We start from the raw sequence: 23,963 nt of genomic DNA, 5'->3' as shown, positions 1-23,963 counted from the left end.
GTGCAAGTCCGTAGCTCTATTTAATATCGCTTGGCCTTGGTGGTGAACCAGGCCTGCCCAGCTCGTATATCTGAGATGTAGCTTTCGTTTATTAGCCCTTTGAATTTACAATGCAATAGGCTCTAGGGAATTTGAATAGAACGTCAACTTCATGCTCTCCGTTCACTCATCCGGTCTCAGCCTCACAGCTTCAAATTCATAACGCAGCACATTCTTTTCGCTCCCAATTGACCCTCTTCATAAAGGACTCTCCCTGGAAAAGACAAACTCCCTCAGGCTCTCCGTGACCTTGTGCTCTTTCACTGATGGGATGTCCTTATTTGACGTTTATCTATTTGTTCGTCTTTAATTTTGATTGCATTTTTGCCTAGACTTGCTGTTTTAGCCTTTGTGGTGTATTTTTAAATCTCTTTTTAAGTTTCCTAAGCAGTGGGCTTATGGACAAATGGCCCAGAGAGTCGGAGTCTCAGCCCTTCTCAGCTGAAATGCCGGCTTCGTCCTGACGTGAAATTTCCTCCCCCCCCCCCACCCATGGAGGTTCTCCCTCTTCATTCTTCCTTCCTGATCTCTCCGATCCCTGTGCCCATCCCCACAGCCACCCTAGATGCAAAACCTCATCTTCCTGCCTCCCGCCATATTCACTGACAGCAGATTGAGCTTCTGAAACACCACTAGGAGAATGCTTCCCTGCCTGCTTATCTTCTGGGGTTCCCCAACGGAGGGGAAAATTGCCGGAGTCAGACTGTTACCAATACAATGTCAACAGACTATTGATATTGCAAATTTATTCAAGCGGGAACAATGTGCAGTTCTCAAAAACTTTCTTTAAAACTCAACAACAGGATTATCTGTGATCCTCAGTGTTTTCCCATAAGATGGCCTTTTTAGTCAAATGTTTGTTTTAAAGATGATTTTTTTTTTTTTTTTTTTTTTTTTTTTTAAGAAAAATCCTGTTAAATTAAAGTAGGGCTTTAGAGAAGCAAGCAAACCAGAGAGGAGAAGCAATGATCACTCTGGAGAAGTGACCGGGATGTGGTCTGTTCTTTACCCCTTAGGCTGATTTTGGGCTGGTAAGCCAGCGTGGCAGTGGGTCTGTCTCAAAAAGGAGACAAACTTATGTATTTACTCAGATAATGCTGGCTATTATTCCCTGCTCTCAAACCATTATTCTCTTCCCCTATACGAGAGTGAAGCTACTGAATGTATGCTCTGTACTGACTGGCTTCTCCTGCCCAAACTCAGCCTGCTCTGAGAAAGTGAGATAGCAGGAAATGCTGGTTTCGTTATATTCTGGAGACCCCTGGATGGGATAAATGTTCAAGTGGAGTCCTGACTGCCCCACCCCCCCATCTTCCCCGGGCCATCCTAGAATAAGCTTACTGTGAGAGCTTAGTGAGGGCACTAAGTTTCCAGGCTTGCATCACAGTAAAGGACTTACCTAACCTGCCTTTCTCCCCAATGCCCCCCTCCCCCCCGCACCCCAATACAGAGGGAGAATGTTCTCTTCCAACCACTGGCGTTCCTTAGGTTCAGACTTCCTTCCATGGTTTAACAGCCAGCAAACCCCAAACAATTCCCCTCAATCTCGCCCTCTGTTACGGCAATGCTTTTCTCCCCACGATGCTAATGTGAAACAACCTCTCATCTGTCACTGTAGTCAAGTAGAACAAAATTACTAACCCCATCGTAACCAAAGGCGCGCACAAATCGTTCCTGGATCCTCGTTCCCGACGAAGGGCGTGCGCAAACAGCGGGAACAGCGGAGCAGAGCCTGACTTAAGCTTCTAATGGTGGACGGACTGGGAATCGTGACAGCAAGGCTGTGACGAGTTAACACTGGTATCAGAAGAATTTACATTTACCTATTCTAGAAAGGAACCTGAGGTCGATGTGTTCTAACAATGATCTCACAGATAAATCATAATTTCTTTGAATTCAATAGCAATATTATCCATTAAGAAATCCTCAAAAATCAGGTTCTGGAGAGAAAATGTAAAAGGCTTCCATCACCAAGGAAGGCAGGGCAATCAGCCGACTCCAAAATCATGGGTTTGTCTGGGACTGAGTTGACGGCTACCTACATATTACCAAAAATGACAGGGAAAATGCAAAAGAAGACAGACACAAGCAAGTATTAATTTACATGATTTTTGTCTCGCGTGCTAAGAGGATCTTGATGAGCAAGGATGACAATGAATCGCAAGGGGGTGGGGAGGTGGCTGACACTTACTTAAATTTCTTTGCAGCAGTTTAATCTCATTCACAGGTCTTGCTGATGGGGGCCAATTTGGACCAGTGCTTGGCTGCATAAAACCAGAAAAGGCGGCAGTCCGTGAACTCAAGCCACAATGCTCTTGTTCTAACATCCCGGACAGCGCGTTCAGAGAGGCGGAGGCCTGCTGGGTCTTTCCTTCCTCACCCCTCTGGTCCAGCCCTCTCTTCGAACATGGAGCCTAGCGATCGACAGGTCCCGGACAGGGCGAAAGTTTCAAAGATCGAATTCAAGAAAAGTGACCCAGTGCCTCTTTCCTTACACAGCCATGGCCACATCAGGGACAAGTGACAGGGAGATAACGCCCAGCTGTGAAATTCCTCCCCCTGGGGACCAAGGCATCCAAGTCAGGACATTCCAGAATTAGTTGGGGTTTGAAAGATTTATTGACTGAGGAAGGCTGATATAAGGAGAACTCATTTGTTTAGATAACAGGTCGTGGGCAGGTCTTGGCTTGCTAGATAGCTGATGCCAAGGGAAATTTGGGCTTCAGAGAATCTGTAAGAAAGAACTGTGCCTGCCCTCATCCTTCCGGGTCTACTATTCCACGGGGCTTGGTAGTGTTCAGATGACAAACCCATGCTTGTCTTTTGTCTTCCTTTCTGTTTTGGTACTTGTTCCGCCGAACACAGATGCCCACTGTGGAAAGGGCAGCGTCTTGCATGACAAGGAGACGCATGGTCGGTTGGGACAGGCTAAAAAACCAGCAGGGAGCCCATTTGGGAAGATAAAAGTTTACTTATTATTACAAACTGCCATCGCTAACACCAGCAGGATCCGCAAGATACCAGGGGTGATGGCCAGGCAGCGTGCCTCAGGATTGTGGCAGAGGAGATCCGGTAACTTCTGAAATGTTTCTTTCCGAATAAGCCTCGAAGGGGCCCCTGTGAAAAGCTGGGGGGAAATTTGGGAATCAGAGAGTTTTTGGAACAGAAGGGATGTTTGGATTTTTAAGAAGCCTTTCACGTCACAGGTGAGGGCGCCTGTGGAGGGGTGCTGGGACTTACCCAAAGTCACACAGCTCGGAGTATGGGGCAGAATCATTGTGGGAACACAGAGTTTTCGTTTCCAAAGTCCTGCGCCTTTCCAGGCAGCCTCCGCTGCCCCCCCAGGAGAGACAGCACGGGGACAATGGGAAGATGGCGGCAGGAGGGACCCAGGAGGCATCAACAACTTGGAAAACGGAGCTGAACATAAAAGACTCCGAAGGAAGAACAAGAGCTGCACTGGATCGATCCAGAATCTAGGATGAAACAATACGTGGACTCACATGCCGTCTACTCACAAGCTTTGAGAGAAAACGAGGATCACGCGAGCGAGGAGTTAGGGAAAGCAGAGGAATGGTCCCACTTGGGTCGTTCAGGAGCGGGAGGGCGAAAGAAAGGGTTGGGATGCACAAGGGGGAGGCTCAGCCTTGAAGGTTTCCAAGATCTCAGGGAGGAGCATCTGGTGGCGGAAAGTGGACCCCGAAGGATTAACGGAGGCACCAAGCCGAGGGAAATCGAGTCTGTAAATCCACACGCTCACACGCTCACACGCTCTGCCCCCTCATAACCAGACTTTCTACCTTCTTTTCCCATGTGACTTGCTTCAGCTCTTCCCAGGACGCCCGTGCCTGCGTCTCGTCTCCAGAATTCGCTTCTCCCGGTGCTGAGCAGGTGTTTGGACCACGTGCTGTAGACCGCACCTCGAAATTCCAGATCTGAACTCACCGCTTGTCTACGGCCTGCTTCTTCCCTGCGTTCCCCTACCAGCCAGTCAGCTCAGTCGGGGGCCCTTTCTCCCTGTCCCCTTGCATTCAGTCACCAAACTCTGTTTCATTTCCTAATGGTGAGTCAGCCCCCTTCCCTGTACATTCTGTGCCCAGCCTTGGTTCAGGCCTTCATTTCTTTCTTTTCCTTTTTTTTTTTTTTTTAATTACGTATTTAAATATTTATTTTTGAAAGAGAAAGAGGGAAAGAGCATGAGTCGGGGAGGGACAGAGAGAGAGGGAGATACAGAACCCGAAGCAGGCTTAAGGCTCTGAGCAGTCAGCACAGAGCCTGACGCGGGGCTCGAACTCACACACTGCGAGATCGTGACCTGAGCCGAAGTCGGACGCTTACCCGACGGAGCCCCCAGGCGCACCCCCCCCAACCCCCCCCCACCCCGCCTTCATTTCTTAACCAGATCGACTGCCTCCCACCTACCTTCTCCTCCGTCATCCTCACATTGTCACCAGCTTGATCACACTGCTTCCCTGTTAAACTCCTTTCCAAGAGCCCTGTCTACCCGGCCCCCCCGGCGACGGGGGGCGGGAGGGCTGACCTGAGGGGAGCTGCCATTTCCCCGGGTCTCATCTTCCCCCCGCCCCACGGGCTATACGTTCTTTCCAAAAGCTGCCACACTTGCTCCTGAATGCATGCTTTCTCTGGCCTAGAACACTCCAGCTCTTTTTGCTAGCTTTCATTCATAATCTTCAAGATGAAGCTTAAGAGTGCCCCCCCCCCCCCCCCGCCGGGGGGCTGCTTCTTGCCTTATGCCTGTCCCCAGTCCCCAGTCCCCAGGCTGATGGGGATGGTCCTCTTCCGTATTCTCACAGGGTGGCTGACACTCCACCTTCGTGCTCAACACCCTTCCAGCGACCCCTTCTCTGTCTCCCTCCGGGGACCCTTAGCTCCTTGCAAGGGGCGAACGTGCCTTTCCGCTCTGCACCCTCCGGGCGTGCAACGCTGGTGCACTGAATGCACGGTGCCCAGCGAACAAACGAATGCCGGGCGATCGTGGCAACATCGATTTGGCTCAGTCGGGTAAGTGTCCGTCTTCGGCTCAGGTCATGATCTCGCAGTTCGTGGGCTTGAGCCCCATGCCAAGGCTCTGTGCTGAGAGGGCAGAGATCAAGAGTCGGATGCCTGACCCCCTGAGCCAAGCAGGTGCCCCTAGGACTTCGAATTTTAAGATTCAGTCATCCTATTTCTTGATTCACGTGGGAGTTGTCTGATGCTTTTGGACACTTAGCCGTTTTGCTCTCCCAGATTGGAATGCTCTTGTAATCAGAATTTCTTTTGTTACTCTGACTCTAACCCAGTTTCAAAACATCATCTGCGAGTAAAAAAGTTTCCTTCCAGTCTCTTGGGGTGGCCTTTCCTTGCCTTTACCAGAATTTGGTTCTTTTTTCTTTCCTTTCCTAGAGGTGGAAACAGAATCAAGTCTTCCAGCTAACTGATGCTTGCCTTCTATTTATTAAGTACTTAAAAAGTAACTATTCTTTCAGACAAACTACAAGTTTTTTTTTCCATTTTTGCTTTTTATACACCACTTTTCATTAAAATTTTCATAAAATTTTATATACCACTTTTCATTTTCCCAGAGATGGGGAAAAAAAAAAAATCTTAACCTATAGAAGACTTAAATTCTTAAAATAGGTTTAAACAGAACAAAACCTAGTTTTTAGCCAGAGACTAGAAGTGGTATTTCCTTTACATTAACAATTCTCACAGTATATATATATATGTGTGTGTGTGTGTGTGTGTGTGTGTGTGTGTTTTATATATATATACATATACATATGTGTATATATATATATACATATATATATATATATTTTTTTTTCGAAGTGGGGAGGTCTTACTTTATGAACTGCAGATTTACCAAACTGTGGGATGAATCGAGGTCTGAGAAATCTGTTTGGAAGTGTGTGTGTGTGTGTGTAGTGATGGATGGCAGGGTACTAACTGAGGTGCTGGGGTGAGCTGAAGTATGGGGATGGTACCCCAATCATCTCATCTTCTTCGCACACTGCCTTCCCCTACCCGGGAGAGAGTTCCCCACATTAGTTCTGCACTCCGGCCTCAAGACATTCCAAAAACATTCCAGACCCCTGGAATATAGGCAAGGGGCTTTCTCTGGGAGGCTGGGTCACGAGGGTAGCGAAGAGTGAGGGCTGCTAAAGCTGATTTAATTTTGATATCATGGACGAGCCAGAGATACAGGATAGTCTCTGGAAAATACCCAACCGGGGATCTTCAGTTTCTGTGCTTGTTAAAAAAACACGAAGTTCCCTGTCACTGGTTGTCGGTGTGCAATCGCTTGTCCTGTTATCAAATGAGCCTTTAAAAGTGGTTGGCGGCTGTAACTCAGTCTTAGAGTAAATCATTGGATAATCACTGTGTAAGAGGAGTTGTGGATGTGTGCAGATATGAAACTATCAGATTTAGACAGTCACATAATTAGTTTAAGGAGGGAACTCAACACTTTTGAAAGCTACATTTACTCACTGTTGAACCATTATGGAGCCATTCAGCACATCTAGAACATTAATTTGCTAAATGGAACCCACTGAGGGGGTTAATGTAGCCTCACGACTATTGATACAACGTAAATTATACTGAGAAAAATCTGAGGAATTTTACATTTTATAAAATTTTACATTTTATACCGAGATATAATGAGAAAACCTGTTTTTATTTTTTCTAGATTTTTTTTCAAGTGATATGAATCACATACAATTTCCCCATTTCCCTTTCCCCTTTCAAATCTAGACAGGACTAACTATATCTTAAAACTAGACTGTGGAAGAAAATTGGATTAAATCAAGTAGGAATAAAAGTAGAATCTTAGTAGAATCTGTCAGGTTAATGTCTGAAATATACAAGGGCCACTTTATTCAATTGTCCACACCCTTTTGTTTTGTTTTGTTTTCACTAATGGTCTCTGGGAATACACATTCTGGTTAAAAATTTAAAGCAAAATCATCGAACAGTTAAACAAAATCGCAAAAACGGAAATCAACCGTAGCTTTTCCCCATGATTTTAAGTGATCCCGCAGATAAAAATCACTTAAAAATCATTCTTAATGTCTCAGATGCTCTCCTCCATGAAGGCAGGAAGAAGAGGACACACTGGTGGTGACCAGACAGGAGGTGGGTGGTGTGGTCGGGATGGGGGCAACAGGCGATGGGGATTCAGGAGGCACTTGTCACGATGAGCACCGGGGGATGTACGGAAGCGTTGAGTCACTGTATGGTACACCTGAAACTAATTATCACACTGTGTGTTAACTAACTGGAGTTAAGAGAAAAACAAAAACAAAAACAAAAAAAAAAAAGTAAGTTTCTAATGCCATTTTTGGCAGACAAAACAAAACAAGGCAACAAAACATGGCTTCGCTGTTTGAGTTTTCAGGCTTGGATGTCAGCTGCCTATCAGAACAAAGCCTATTTCTCCTCTTAGTTTTGTCCTGCGGAAGATGCCTGCACCGTTTTCCTGACATCACAGGCGGCTGCAGTAAAACACACATAAGGAGAACACAACATGGCACACAGATGTCAGGCTATTGAGACGATTCAGTGTCACCGGGAACGGACACGTCGTTTCTCATTTGGAGTCACTGTCACTGAGTTTCCCAAATTACCTGCACTTTCTGTGCACTGGTTTGGGTCTTAGCACAGACCCTCTTTACACTGCCTGTCTTTCCTCCTCTGAGACCCTCTCTTTGATACTGTCCCCGAGTATCAGAACTGATGTCAGTGGGAGTCATGGGTTTGCCACGGGCACAGAGTTAAGTTCATTATAAAGAAATGGTTCAGAAGCTCATTCTGAAATTGCTAAGCTTGAATGAGGGACAATAAAACACCCAAATGAGAAGCTAGAGACCCATAGATACCTACATAAATGTGGAAAAGCTGAAACCCGTTTATTTACTCTGTAAATCTGAATATAGCTCACAAAAGATCGTAGAGTCAGCTCCACAAATATAAAGCTCTAAATGCCCAGAGTCCCAAGATAGAAACACTGCCACCAGCCTGGTGGTGTGTCTGTTCATATCAGTTAGAACTCATAGCATTTTTTTTTTTTCTAAAAAACCTCTTCTTTAGCCAGACAGAAGAGCTTCAGAAAGATGTGGTCAAACAGTTTGTATTTTATGGGGGTAAGCAAGCGGAGAACTGTAAAATGCCATCAACTATCAAATAATTTATTCTATCGCCCCATTCAATATACTGGATTTGCTTTCGTGTGCATTCGCCTGTAAGAACTGTAGTTTCACTTTGGGTCTGAACTAGCCGGTGAGATTTTTTGGCCACCCTGAAATTATTCTAGCTAAGGACTCCTAACATGTGATAATTGTTTTCAAATGGTACAAAGACCAGCACGAAACGGTCCCTAATACTAAGCGAAGGGAGTAACGAGTCTGATCACACTGTCCTCACACAAGGGACCCCATTAGCTAGTCGGATATCCTTTGTACTGCCTGCCAAGTCAATGTGAGAGGAGGTCTTGGACGAGATGGCTTATTCAATCGGTAATAGGTAGTTACTCAGTTCATGAAGCATATTAGTCTAACTCAAAGATTTCAAAGCTGAGTTACAAACCCTGTGCCACCCGCTGTAGACTTCCTATCATTCCGTCCAGGACCATGTCTAAGAAGACTGGCCACACCTCTAACAAACCCCAATAGGGACACAATCATTGCAAGTAACACAGACAGCACCTGCTGCTACGGAGAAAATGCTATCTCTAGGTTTTGAAATGAAGGCTCTTGTACTTTGGAAACTATCTGTGTACCCTAAAACATCAGCCTCTTCTACTGGCGACTGATAGGAATCTCAATTTCTTTTCCTACAGTCATCCTTCCTGATTCCAGGTATAACAATACACTTCAACGGCACTTGCGTGGGACATGTTTTCTGTCTTGACTCTCAGCTAACTCCTTAATAGCAACATTTCAGAAGAAAGTGCTATCAATATGAAGTCATTTATTTTTGTTAATTATTTTACTCATAGCACCAACTGAGGAAATCCTCATTTTGTAAAGCAAAAAGAAACTGGGTAAGCATGTACTATTGGGTAACTATATTTAAAAATATAAGCAACGAAGAATGAGATTAGTCAATATTTTCAGCATCAGTTATCGGTACAGTGAGTGCAAAACACTTCAGAAAGCAAGACAGCAGAATTTATATGGTACTCTTTCAGTGGAGCCTGGACAAGAGCCAGGTATGGGTTCTATAAGGCTCTTCTCTATAAATAATATTAACTTGTCTACATCTTTGGTTTATCTCTCTATTCCTTCCACCAACAAGTATTTACTGGAAGAATTCTGTATGCGTTCCAGGAGTCACGGGAGCCACAATTAGTGTGCATCTTATGAAATACTTTCACATTTTATTCTGTATTCCTAGAAACTGTGGCACATTAATGGTAAACTAAAGTTGGTACTAAGAGACGAGTAATACAATTAAAACATATAAGGTAAGTAATTGAGCTAACTGTCTTCTAAAATTTCTTTGGTAGAAACTATAGTGACTGTATTTTTATCACGAGGCAAATTTATTGATTCTGGGTCTCTGCCATCTGTTTCTATCCTCTAAAGCTTTTAATCTCAAGGCTTTTAAGGCACTAGGCTAGATAGAAAGCTGGACATGTACGACTGGGAATCTGGGCTAAAAAGTTTAATTTCTCTTTGTGCGATCTTTGTGCAGAAAGATGTCTATAAAGCCTGTATCAACTCTAGGCACTGGTGTCATGAACGTCATAGTAAACAGGTGTTTCTCAACTGGGAATGGTGATTCCTCCCCTCCCGCTGCCCAATCTCCTTGTGGTTTTCATAGAACCCAGTGTGACCGTTGTCAAACCTCCCACATCCCCTCTTTATGAAATTACCAAACATTCTTCTAAGTCTAAATTAGACACAGAGTATTGCGAAAATCTGAAGGGGAATATTACAGATATTCCTGGTATTGTGGGGGTGTGTCAGCTCTCCAATAACAGCAACCACAAAGGAAGTCGGGGCGGGGGATTCAGAGTCCCCTGCTGTCCCCAGCACCTCCACCCAGGCACATGTCCAAATCACAGTGTAATAAGCAGAACCTCTGGTCAAGGCTCTGATGAGCAGGGATCAGGGCTAAGTTTACCTGTCAGGAGCTACACACTTTCGCAGACAGGATGTGCTTGTCAGAACAGAGATCACTATGGGAGGGGCTGCTTGGTCAGGACCCTCCTGTCCCTTCTTTCATGCACTTACTTTTGAATGTGTTTTAAAGTTTCTGAAGCTTAGAAGAGATGAGCCCTTGCTCTTTCACAGCCAAAGTATAAAAATGTACAGAAAGAAAAAAATAAATGATCGCTTGTTATTCTGACATGATGATTCCCAGTTACGTAGGTTAAGTGCCCTATGTTTCTTTTTTTTTATTTTTTTATTTTTTCAATGTTTATTTATTTTTGGGACAGAGAGAGACAGAGCATGAACGGGGGAGGGGCAGAGAGAGAGGGAGACACAGAATTGGAAACAGGCTGGTGCCCTATGTTTCTTAGGCAGTTGTTAGTTATGCCTTGGCTGCAGACATCTAGAGAAAAAGTAATAAAAGCGTGGGTTTTAGAAAGTAGTATCTCTGTTAATTTTATTAGAAAAAATTTTTTTGAAGCATGGGTTTATTAAACTACTGTATTTTTAAATTATACAAAACATACGTGTGTGTATATTTATGTACATATAGATACATGATTATGAGGTTTATATTTGGTAAAATATTTTAATAATGCTTTTCGTATTAGTTGCCCTAGCTTATTTAGATAGGATTTAATAGTTCTACTTTAAATATGATATGTGATGAATTTGTATTAGGGAAGGAATGATTGTGAGGTATTTACGTTAATTACAAACTTTTATTTTTTATTTTTTTGCTTTTATGTTTTTAAAAATGTTTAGTTATTTTTGAGAGGGGGGAGGGGCATAGAGAGAGGGAGACAGAAGATCCCAAGTCGGTTCTCTGCTGACAGCAGCGAGCCCGATGTGGGGCTTGAACCCACAAACCGTGAGATCATGACCTGAGCTGAAGTCAGACGCTGAACGGACTAAGCCACCCAGGTATTCCAAACGTCTGTTCTTTAAAACCATGCTTGCCCCTTATAGTCACGAGATTGGCTTGCCAACTCAACCTCTACTTTAGCTGCTGTGCTGATTCTTAACTAAGTTTGAGGTTCGAAGTTTGCATATCCGTTATTAGAGAAATGTGCCCTCTTTGTGCACCATCCTTTCTTTTTAAAAAAAAAGGTGAAAAAATCCCAAATTTGTTTTTACGAATCCAGATCAACTCCGCCAATGGAGCGTATCCCTGTGTCTAATTTTCCAAAGTTGATTAAAATCCATTTGCGGGTCCTAAGTAAACCACACTATCTGTTGTAGGAAGTTCATGTGTCAGCAGTAACCCACACGATGAACTTCTATGCAATGTCAGTTCCCGGGAACAAATAAGGACACACTCAAAAGCGGCCCGCAGAGCAGAGCCTGAGTCCCAGACTGGACTGAAAACTTAATTCTCTATTTTTTTTTCTCCCCGGCTTTTAACTAAACTGAAACCCTCCCAATGCCACCATCATTTCCTGAAGGTCTTATAATCAGAGCAGCTCTCCTGCCCAGTCTCATCTGATGGTAGCACTTTGCCTGGACTCTTTTTTGCCTCTTTGGCAATACAGCCCGCTATCGCTTTGAAAACGGTGCAAAGGAAGCGCTTTCCATTAACTTCCAATTTATTCCTTTCCTATTGCGATCCTAAAATGAGCAACAGGAATGCTAAGAACAGAATTTTAATGTAATTCAATTGAAAAGGTTTGCTCCTCTGACAAAATCATGCTGCTGGGTAACATTCATTTTATTAAAAGGGAATCTGTCAAAAAAGAAAAGCAATTCAAGCTACAGGAGAACTCAGCTTTATGGAGAAGATCCATTCCAGAAAAGTTGTACGGAAAATATTTGTATATTGGATCGTTTTCTTTTTCTACTGACTTGTATTATAATTGTAGAGGTGTGCTCCTACAGAAAATACTTTTGCCTTCTCATATCATTGCAAAAATCACACTAAGGAGCTCAATATTCATCTCAAGGACTATTCTGCATTTGTCAACATGCCATCTAATTTCCCCTTACGGTTTGTGCGACGTTAGTGAAGTGAACAGTAATCGAAAATGATTTTACATCTGCGTTCGCTGCAAAGTACATATCCCATAAAATATACAATGGCTGATTCTCATTTCATCCTGATTGACCTCACAAAATGGGACCGTTCACACAGCACATTGCCTGGACCACTACTCCACATAGTAGCATATGCTGGCAGCCTGAACCTCATACTTTTTCATCTGCTTCCGCAGTGATGGCACTTGCTGATTTGCATTTCGTGGGAAGGTCCTTTTAAGTGCAGTTTAAATTTCCAATAACTGCTTACAAAAAGCGAAGGCTCTCTATTTGATAAGAATGACATTTGTAGCACTGACATAAACAGCCAGCTTCATTGTAAATGTTTACAAAAATTTTCTTTAATGCTTATTTATTTTTGAGAGAGAGAGAGAGAGAGAGAGAGACAGAGCACGAGCGGGGGAGGGGCGGAGAGAGAGAGGGAGGCACAGAATCCCAAGCAGGCTCCAGGCCTGACTCGGGGCTTGAACCCATGAGTCATAAGATCACGACCCGAGCAGAAGTCAGACGCTTAACCGACCGAGCCACCCAGGCGTCCCCGTCATTGTAAATGTTTTTCAAGTTCATCGGTGACGGCTCCCAACATAATCAGCTTTATCACCTGGGCAAATGTAGACCCAGAGGGTTTATGCGTAAAACCAAAACTGTAGTATATTTCTCCAAATGTCTGCTGCTAATATACTAGGTGCGTATGAAGCAAAATGTTAACCCTTAAGCAGAGGCATTGACCACGATGTCAATGACATGTAAGCCTCAGAACTTCTCATTGTGTGGGTCCCTCCCAAGGCCCTGAGTCTCATTTTGTATTTTTCAGAGGGGGGGGGGATCCCAAAATTACAGAAGCTCCAGGGCCCCCAAAACTTGGATCCCACCTGCCCTTCAGAATGTAAATTTTTTAGAGTCTATTCACCATGTCACAGCACTTTACACTCAGAGCAGAATGTGGATATACTTACTCAAAAAACGTTGTCCACCCAGTTTCATCACTTTTTGTGGCTAACAGGCCACTGTTGCCATGGTACGTAAACAAAACTAATTCTAGTCCTTGGGCAGTCATGCTTTTCAAACATCCATTGGTTCCTATCGTCAACCATATCACTTGGTTATCTGGAGACACCACCCGAACTGGCATCCGATTCGGGTCCCGTCTAATCCTGAGGGTGTTGCCATTGCTGTCTGTCACAGCAGTAATATCGTTATCGTTGCTGTAGCTGAAATTGTACAGGTAATCACCAGTGACCAAACTTACAGTATACTGGTGGGTGCCATTGATGTCAAAGATATAGAGTTCCTGGTCAGTTGGGGAGGCAACTTCATAAAAGTTCATGGAGTTAAGGAAAGGCTTGTTCTTGGACACGGCCCGGATCCGGATATTCCCCAGGTCGGCGATATACAGGGTGCCATCCGGGGAAGCGGCCAGGGAGGACGGCGCGCTGAGCTTGGCGTCTTTGGCGTAGCCATCTCCACTCTGGTAACAGTCACAGTTAGCATCGTTTTTGCAGTCACACTCTGAAGGTATTCCCGCCACCAGGGAGATCTCCCCGTCTGTGGTGACCTGCCGGATTCGGTTAATCTTCTTCTCATCGGTTTCAGTAATGTACAGGACCCCACTGTACGACACCGCGATGGCGGTCGCCGATTCCAGAGTTGTCTGAACCGCGTGCTTCCCCACAGAATATTCCACGCCTGGAACTTGGCAGTGCATGGGCCGTCCCGCAGCAATGCGCACTTGGCGATTCTCAGTGATCTGCAGAACTACGTTATTATCCAGGACGTAAATGGAGTTATCCATGGGGTTAATGGCGAGGTCAGTGGGCCATTCCAGACGTACCTTAATGAAAACGAAAAGGTCTGGTTAGTCAGTTACTGCGCGGCAGTTAATTTGCCAGAAGAGTAAATTAGACCATTCAAGGAAATTACCCTTAATTTGATCAACTGTTTCAAAATTGTTTTTTGAAGAGCTACTGTAAAATAAACTTAAAAATCTGGAGTGGAGACAAATGCGGGAAATCGCACGTTAGTGAAAAACGCCGCTTGCTGAAAGATTTGCAAGTCATAGCCAAAGAGCAAATGAACCTCTAAGCAGTGAGTTAACAGGCATCAATGATATATGAACACATATGCTCCTTTAGCAGTAATACCCACCACACGTCGAGGCTTTCTAGGTTATGAATATGTGAGTGTTTTATTGTGTTTTCAATCAGGCCAACAGTTAAGTTCCTCATGCTAAATAGGAGTCCCTTGGGACTAATCATAGTGGGTTCTCTCTACTACTTAAAGAGCTCATGCAATCAGAAGATTAGAGATTTAAGCTGTTTTGTTCTTTTTGGGGTATCTGCCTGCTGCTGCTCTACTGGTATTTTATTACAAATGCTTTAGCATTTCTTAGTGCTAATTGTTTGTAATCTCACTGAATTCATCAAATGCAGAACTACGGAAGAAAAGAACTTTTTTTTTTTTTAAGTTTATTTATTTATTTTTGAGAGAGAGACAGTGTGAGCAGGGAAGGGGCAGAGAGGGAGAGAGAGAATCCCAAGCAGGCTCCACGCTATCAGCACGGAGCCTGAGGTGGGGCTCGAACTCACGAAACTGTGAGATCATGACCTGAGCAGAAACCAAGAGTTGGATGCTTAACTGACTGAGCCACCCAGGCGCCCCCAAAATAACTTATTAGCTCCTGAGATACACTTCAATGGAACAGCTTTGTTACAACTAACACCACACCTGATATATCCAGTTTAATATGGGGCCGTCACAGTCTACTGACCTAGTAAATCAAGACACTTAGAAGAAAAACACACAATACAGCTTGAGATTTTAACTACCTGGCTGATGTGCATGCTGGTGTCACAAGTTAAGGGTCTGGCTGAAGTCAGATCGTTAGAGCCCAGGAGAGTTGATATGATCCCGTTTTGATCAACTTTTCTGATCATGGTTCCATCAACAAAGTAGATTAATCCGTTCTTATCAATTGCCATCCCTTTTCCAAGAGAAGTTAAGTGTTACCAATTTTTCAAACGTGATTTATTTTTAGGCCCATCATTAAATTCAACGTTCAACCCCAGGGATAACATGGGTGATAGGCAGCAGGTAAGACTGCAGATTGTAATTACATTAGGAAAAACCCAACAGAGGCATTTCTGACACAAATCAACATAAAACGTAATAAATAACCCAAATCGGTAAGAATCCCCACTTGGTGTACGAATCATACAGGCTGTACCTGAGTTTTAACTGTAAAATTATAACATCCGTATACTGTTGTTGACTATCAATGATAGAAACAGGTCAGATTCTGTTACTCGGAACTTAGAGTAACTATATTCTAACAAAAATAGATCTAAGCCAAGGTTAGCGTTCTGTTGACCTTGTTACAATGAAATTTGCTATTATGAATAATTCAGTACAACAAATGCTTTTTTTCCAGTCCTCGTTCACATAATAGTTGCTAGCTATAATGGAAAAAAAAAAAAAGTCTTCAACCAAAAAACATTGTAATGAAGGGGATAGTGCATGAGCAAGGAGTCAGTCCCAACTGGTTTAAAAGCTAGAAACCTTTGTCACACAGAATTTTAGCCCTTGTCACCTCTAGAAATTCCTCACAGCAAGCATTTTTTCCCATGGCATAGAAACAAAAGTTTAATAGCTCCAAACTGGGTGAGGACTAATACGGTTGCTTAGTGATGGTTTTTAAAGAGGCCCGGGACTCATTCATGACAAAGAAATTCCAGGACAATGAAAAGAATCTGGACACTTCCTTGAAGTTTAACAGGATGTGACCTGAATAATACGGGCTAGTTGCTTTATTCTTTGAAAAGGTGAAAAAATGGTATGATAAAAAAATGCCAAGAACCCAGTATTTGCTGTAAAATCAACTTAGGATTCTAGCAGTTTCACGCCAAATGGCTTTTAAAAACACTAGATGTGAAACAGCTTTCTAGAACACAGTGGAGGGTAAAATGTTAGACTCAGCATTAAACACAATCAGGCACTAACTGGGTTTTGTATCTTTTTTTTTTTTTTTTAATAAAAAGAAATCCTCAAATTGATAAATGCCAGTACCTTTGGGACTCATGAGTGTCGCCTCCACAGCCTTCCCTCCATCTCCACATCTGGCTTCATCAAATGGAAGGCACTGCTCCCCCGTCCCTGCAACCACTTCAGCATTTTTAGTCAAATCTTTTGTACCCGTCAGTGACTTTGGGCGATAAATTCTGCGGGTGTTAGTGTCAGAAACATACAGATTTCCTGTGACGGGATCAGTCGCAAGGTAGTATCTATGAGCTGGGTTGCTGCTGTAAAAAAAGGATCACACATAAACATCGCAAGGCAGTTACGCCTAATACACGGGGGTGAGGGGGGGTGGGGGGTGCGTAATGAAAGGCAAAATAAAACCGATCATGGGAAACTGATTATAAACTGAAATCCATTATTAAAGACTGGAAAACGAACAGCATATTTAATAACGACTTCAAAGAATGGCGGAAAAGAATTGGAGGCAAGCTCTAAAAGGATTGCTTTCTTTCTTTGCTGGTGGCTGAGGATTTAATGTACTAAATTTATTAAAACAGGCACCTTGGAAAATAATTCCCTTTAGAAGGCAATACGCTTCTAGCCTAAAACAAAGAAGCAAGTTCTCCAAATCCTTTTGGATCAATGAAAAGCCATTAATAAATTGCTCTTGAGCGATCGACATAAAGTTTATTCCAGGGGAAGGGTGTCTCTATCAAACCCCGGTGAAGTGTAACATACTGCTCATGTCCCTTGCACCTCATCAGAGGGAATTCTCCTGTTTTGCTACAAATCCAAATCACATGAACGCCTGCCCCTGACAAAATGCACCACCAGGTCTGTCTTCGTTGCTCTATCATAATCCAGGAGGGCGATCTGATGCAGTTACAGCGTTTGTCTTGAGCAACAGGGTTACGTACTAAAAGGAGGTCATGCACGTGTACGAGGCTGTCTCAGATGCCGGCCTCATGCAGTGAGCCAGAAAGGTAGTTCTGTCAAGTTTTACTTCAAAAGTTGTAAATTAAGCTGCCTGAAGACTGCTCTGCGAATTTGGCGAGATGTAGGCATTTGTTCACAAAACATACTGCCTCAATGTGACACGTAGAAAGTAGCGCAAATGTAAACTATCCTACGTCCCGTTACCTGTGACAAATGGGAAGACCGACATTACCAAGCAATGGACAAATTAGGACCCTTAGTTGGAATTAAAAAGTTCACTCATCTCCTTATGAACACTCAACATCACATTCTTAGGATTAATGGGCTTTTGTACCATGTGCAAATATTGCCTTCTGGAAACAAACATTCCAGTGGTTCGACAAAGATGTTGACAGGCAAGAATCCACTGGATTCTACATTATCTTCACGACAAACTTAGCGTTTTACCAATTTATTCTCATGCTTTCTCTCTCATTTCTTCTCTCCCCGCCCACACTTTTATACTTGTTTCCATTTGTTTTACATGTGAATATCTAAAAGATGTAGTATAAATCTAACTACATGAAAATATTTGTTCTAAATAATGGTGTAGTGTACTCACTACGTAATGCTCTTCCTTTGAAAGTGGTGAATATGTGTACTTCAGGGCTCCTGTGAGAGAGTCTACTGCTAAAATAGCAAGTTCTCGGTTTCACGAGTGTGTCTTACATCGGGTGCCCACGTGGGCACAGAGCTGGCCACACGTGGCGTCTGTAGAGACCCTCTGGAGCTCTGAAGCCTCTGGCTGTTAAGTGGATTCACACGGAAACACCGAGACTCGCGAAAGCTTGATCACCTCCAGGTTTCGGTCTCCTTTCTACCCTTCCGTATCTTTTGGTGACAAGAGACATATCTGAGCAAGAGGTCTTGAGTGTGTGATAAGTGTGAGAGGGTGACTAGTGAAACAAAGGATTCAGGGAGATACAAGTCACTTGAGACGAAGACGCTTCAGAACCACTGGGCTATGGACCCCTTCCCATGTGAAGTGTCATTGTATCGCTTTTCTAAGTCGATGCCTGAAATGTCAAATGCACAGACGTACTGCCTTCCTTAATGTGGTGGTTTATTACTCTGTAATGAAGTGAAAAGTTACATATCAATATCATCTTCAGAGTAATTTTAAGAGATTCTCCCCCCCATGAACAGCCTGATATTGACGGAGCTGGTCTTTTAGATATATGGTTGGTGACTGTAACGTAACGCAATCAAACTGGGTCTATTGTGAAATACCATTGTGGAAAGACTTCTCTTTTCTTTCCTATCTCCTCAATTATATACTGATTAGAACTAGTCACATAGCCAGTTATGAAAACACACACACACACACACACACACACACACACACACACACACACATTTTCCTGTCCGTTGAGTACCTATGAGCATGACCTCTAGACCAGACTGCCTGGGTCTGGATCCTAGCTTCCTCACTCACTAAATCTCATGACTTTGAGCAAGTTATTTAACTCGTCTGTGCCTCCGATTCCTTATCTGGAAAGGTGATAATAATAATACATATTTCATAGGATGCTGAGAGGGTGACATGAGCTAATACAGATAAAATGCTTAGAACAGTGCCTAGTACGTGATACATATGCAACAAGCATTAGCTGTTCTTAATATCTGCTTCTGTTCTGCCTCCTTTTGGGTTGCAGTGTGTCTTCTGACTTGTAACTCTACACAGTATAGGAGCGCGATGATTATCGTTAGCTATCTAAAGTACGACTAGCTTTCTGGAAAGGTTAAGAAGAAAAACAATGGCTACGTTCAAATTTGTTTCTTTGGTCGTGCTGTTAGGCTAGAACATCCTAAACTATTCAAACAATGCAGACCCTTCTTTAAACATGCACTTTGAATTGTTTCCAGGGTAATGAGGATAAAGGTAAATGAATAATGCAATCCAATGTAAATTCAGTCGGAGTTAAGCATTCATATGAAACACCTTTATAAAGCTGCAAGGTCACTTTTAAGAACATAATATCAAGAAGCCTCTCTTCCTTTTTCATGTACAAAGGGTGGAAAGGTACCATATCCATGAGACCATGCCAGGGTCTTTTTGTCTCAGGGCTGAAGTACTAGAATCAATTGTTCCTCTGAATTTTCAAAGCGAGATGACTTATGGGAACGTTCAGTAATTTTTCAAGTGGAGGGTAATATGCAGAATTATTCATTTAAGTGACATCCTTTATCAGAAGCCTGGGATAGTGGGACTTAATCATGAAGTCCTTTTCACCGTCTTTACAGGTCTTTTCTAAAATACCTGCTGAAAAGGCTATTTGTGGAAAACTCCTTCAAGAGCAACTTCTAGGAGACAGTTTTAAAAATAAAGAATTTTAATTCATTTTTTCAATCCAAAGATGTATAAAAACAACCCAAATCTTGGATCATGATCTCCCTGTCCACTTAACCCACTTATAACTATAAACTGTCCAGACCTATATAAAATGGTTAGTGGAAGAATTCTCCCTTACCCCCTTTTATCTCCAATATTCCATGATTAAAAAGCATACTCCCTAAAAGAGGTACCTATTTATAGACACACACATATTTTTGCACAAAAGCCATTAGGCTGTTCTATATCTTGCCTTTTTCATTTAATACCGTACGAGGGAGAATTTTAATACTGAGCCATTTTAACTATGTAAATCATGAGTTTACAATAAAGGAGAATAAAAACTTTAGGATCCTGATAAAGAATGATATAAAAAAATTATACAGAGTTTTGATGTGCCTCGTTCTGAGAATAACACAACGGATTTTTGAGGTGGCCCCTTGAGCTACAGGTCATAAGTTTTCTTGGTGCAAAAATAATGGACATTAAAGTCCTAAGCTTTGCCTTTATTGACATCAGCTTTATTCCAGTGGGACAGTAATAAGAGAATGTCCAAAGTGGTGCTTATATTTGGATTTCCTGTTCCACAGCATCTCCTTCTTTGAAGGCACAGAAATTTCTAAATCAAGCAACATATGTAGACGGTTTTGAAAAATGTCTGCCAAATGAAAGCTCTAATTTTGCACACAACTCCATTGTCCAGAATAACAAATGTGGAGGAGGAGGATGTGGCCCTGGAGAAGACAGTTTACTTCTGGAAACATTCCCCACAGAATGGTAGGAAATGAGAACTGGATAAGTTCTTTGCAGCACAGCTTAGCATGGCAAATTAGAGCTGGTTCTGGGACCCCAGCCCCTTTCAAAGGAAGAGAGGGAGCAGGACCAAAGCACTAAAAGAAAAAGAAAAAGTGAGTTTGGAAACTTTCAGTTGACTGGAGGCAGAGAAGCTCTGAACAAGACATGGGATGGGTCTGGGGTTCAAGGACACCTGACATAAGCAGAGTTTTCTGACAGAATGAGTTAGTACTTGCGCTCCAAATTCCCGAAAAGCCAAAGCCCTGGAGAGGCTGGTGTGCAGGTGCAGCTGGGTGGTGAGTTTTTAGGTCAGTAATACGTCTCATGTGGAAACGCAAGGCTACGATGACTGAGTGCGCTTGGCTGCTGGTAGCTGGAGTGCAGGATTTACAAAATGCATGGCTTGGGGCGCCGGGGTGGCTCAGTTGGTTAAGCGTCAGACTTCGGCTCGGGTCATGATCTCACAGTCTATGGGTTCGAGCCCTGTGTCGGGCTCTGTGCTGACAGCTCAGAGCCTGGAGCCTGCTTCACATTCTGTGTGTGTCTCTCTCTACCCCTCCCCCACTCATGCTCTCTGTCTCTGTCTCTCTCCCTCTCTGAAAAAATAAATTGACATTAAAAAACCCCCAAAATTCATGGTTTGAGGGAATCTCCGTTCACCAGGAGAGGTTTAATGGCCTTCTTGCACAACTGATCAAGGTTTTCATTTCAGAAAGTCTGAAAATAGCATTAGGATTTTCACTAAGAGCAGCAAAATCAAAGCAAGTTGAAACTTTTAGTATATTGCACCTTGATGACTCGTGCTGCATTGCCTAGATCACCACAATCCCTAAGCCGACCTCCCCACGGTCCCATCCCATGGACGCGCAGCCTGGATTTGCTTGTTCATTTTGTCATAATGCAACTTCTTAGACTAGAGAAATATTTGCAAAGAACAAGCTATAGAACAGAGATCATTAGCACTTTAATCTTTTTATTGGAAATTGTGCCGTAGCCTTTAGGACACAGAAAAGCATAAATTACACTTATGTAGAACAATAAAATGCCTCTTTTCTGGCAACTAAGACTGTTTAGATGATTGCAAGCAGGGCTTTGGGATGTGGTATTTCTGCGCCTGTTTGATTTTTACATATTAAGGCAAGAAGTGTTGAATCAAGCTTTTATAATTTTGTATCCAAACGTTCATTGAGTCAAGTTCACAGACCTGTGATTGGTACCTTCTTTGATCTTTTAATTGGTAATATAAAATTCACAAAGTTGATTTTTAGCCCTACATGTTTTATTACCTCTTGGCTGGTATTAGTTAACTAATTTAAGTCCCTTTATTTGGGAATTTTAAAGAATTAGAACAGGGATGAGCCAAAATTCACTACCTACAAAAGGAGTTTGTTATCAAACTAATACTATAAACATCACGGGGGGAAATGTTTAGCAGAGCCAAGAGAAGCTTAGATGTTAAGAATTTCAGAAGCTTCCATTTATGTAAAAAATTTAATATGTTGATTGAGTAGTATTTATATCTATTCATTCATTAAAGTCTAGCCAGAGACTTTTACTTGATATAATATCCTGGCAATATTATTACATTTGGTATGATGGATTACTTTGAATTTTAAAATTAAAAAACCTATGTTTTTTTACATTGATTTTGTTATTCACTATTTTTATTAATTATTTCCTCCATCAGTCCAATTAATGAGTGTGGGAAACATAGTAAGAGGACCAGACGCATGCATTTTTATGCATTAATCGTTAACTGACTACACTGTTCATTTTTGTGTCTTTTATTTATTTATTTAAAAAAAATTTTTTTTTCAACGTTTATTTATTTTTGGGACAGAGAGAGACAGAGCATGAACGGGGGGAGGAGCAGAGAGAGAGGGAGACACAGAATCGGAAACAGGCTCCAGGCTCTGAGCCATCAGCCCAGAGCCCGATGCGGGGCTCGAACTCACGGACCGCGAGATCGTGACCTGGCTGAAGTCGGACGCTTAACCGACTGTGCCACCCAGGCGCCCCCATTTTTGTGTCTTTAGACATAGTTTACAATTTCTTTCCCCTCCTATCATCTGTTCCTAAGCGCTTCATGACTGTTACGTTAGCCGTGAAAGTGGGGATAAGGAGAAAGCCAGCAGGATCCTATCATCTAGGATGAGCAAGATGACATTAGTAGGCAAATAGAAGGAAGTATCTGATAAGAGTTTTAATTTTTTGAGCTGAATAGAGTAGCTTCAGTGAGTCAAAATATCTTGCTTTTGTGAAGCCAATTTTGATTAATTAATTATGAAACAAATGGAATCCCTATTTTTGTCATTTCATCGGTGACTTGGGCTCAAAGGCCTTGGATATTTTCTACATCTTCTTCCTTACCACCCATATACAGTGTATTCATTCTCTGCCTTTTTTTATTTTATGGGTTGATTCCCTTCATTGCTAGCCATACTAATTTAGGTTCCTAGCATCTCATGGTTTTAGGCAACGGCTTTCTAACTGATCCTAAACACTGACATCAGATTCATCTTCCCCAAAGGCCACTGGAATATGGCGCCATCTTGTTCAAGATCAGAAAATGGTTTCCCACTGTCTCTGTTGTCCCGTAGGACAGAAGAGTAACTCCTCAGAGCGCTCAAGGCCCTAAGCAATCTGACCCTAACCTGGCTTTCTACCTGTATCTCTCATTATTACCAGCATGGATCCCCTGCTCCACCCAGGTAAATCGGATTCTTCTCAGAACATGTCTTACTCATGCCTTTCATAAACCCCAGTAACATCATTTGTTCTAGATTACTTCTTCATGACTACCTTTCTTCCTGTTTTTCTGTTTAAACAGACTTCATTTTTAGATGTAGGTCAAATATCAACCTTCCAGAGAACTTTGCCTTACCATACCCATATCTCCCTGTAATCTCTTCCCCAACAGAACTACCCTCACAGTACAAGCCACGGATATTATGAAGCATCAAAGAATGATACCGAGGATGTCACTTAGGCTGTTACATACATATCCTGTCTCCTAGGCTGTTACATACATATCCTGTCTCCCCTACTAGACTGTGACTTCTGAGAGTATGGATTTCTTGTATTACTATTTGTCCAAGTGCCTAGTACACGGTGAGTGATCAGTCAACACCGACTTAGCAAGGATGAATATAGAACCCAGTGTCTTTTACATGCAGGGCCATAAGGGAAATGCAGAAGCTCAAATTTAGCCAGGATAACACACAGAGGAGAAAGGTGAAGGGGGATCATGAGAGAGGGATTACAATGAGTATCACTGCCAAACACCATGAGTTAGTACGTAATGAGCTCATATTATAAAGTACCGTTAATAATGTAGCTCTTGCCTCTTTTCTTCCAGAGAAAGAGATTATAGCTCTACGTAATTTGTCAAATGACTGTGAAATAAATTTAGCTTTTTATATACCGAGGTACTTATCCCACAGAATCCCAGCCATTTGGACACATCAACACTAGCTCGGTGGTGCCATGGAATGCACACTGTTCAGAGCGGTTCCAATCTCTGCTCCCCATCCCTCAGTTATGTTTCTTAGGGAAGAAGAGTAACCTCCTTGAGCCTCAATGGCCTCATCTGTAATCCTAAAGGACTACTGTGTGGATCTGCA

General features: G+C 42.7%; 1 protein-coding gene across 11 annotated transcripts in view; it reads right to left on the bottom strand.

Annotated features, from left to right (window-relative positions):
• The window catches only part of TENM3 (teneurin transmembrane protein 3), a 1,301,596-nt gene that overhangs the window by 27,249 nt on the left and 1,250,384 nt on the right, over nt 1–23,963 (bottom strand). For 9 of the 11 annotated variants that reach the window (XM_040490383.1, XM_040490386.1, XM_040490390.1 and 6 more), the window contains 3 exons: nt 16,287–16,519; nt 15,050–15,204; nt 13,181–14,055 (listed from right to left, as the gene is read on the bottom strand). In XM_040490383.1, the coding sequence (XP_040346317.1) occupies nt 13,181–14,055; nt 15,050–15,204; nt 16,287–16,519 (1,263 nt within the window). The remainder of the gene's footprint in view (nt 1–13,180; nt 14,056–15,049; nt 15,205–16,286; nt 16,520–23,963) is intronic. The other 2 variants (XM_040490387.1, XM_040490391.1) reach the window with 1 other exon arrangement.

The sequence above is a fragment of the Herpailurus yagouaroundi genome, unplaced genomic scaffold (genome assembly GCF_014898765.1).
Source record: "Herpailurus yagouaroundi ecotype Mexico unplaced genomic scaffold, PumYag 181, whole genome shotgun sequence".
NCBI lineage: Eukaryota > Metazoa > Chordata > Mammalia > Carnivora > Felidae > Herpailurus > Herpailurus yagouaroundi.
The sequence above is the reverse complement of the archived record's forward strand: the minus strand, read 5'-3'. Positions and strand labels throughout refer to the sequence as shown.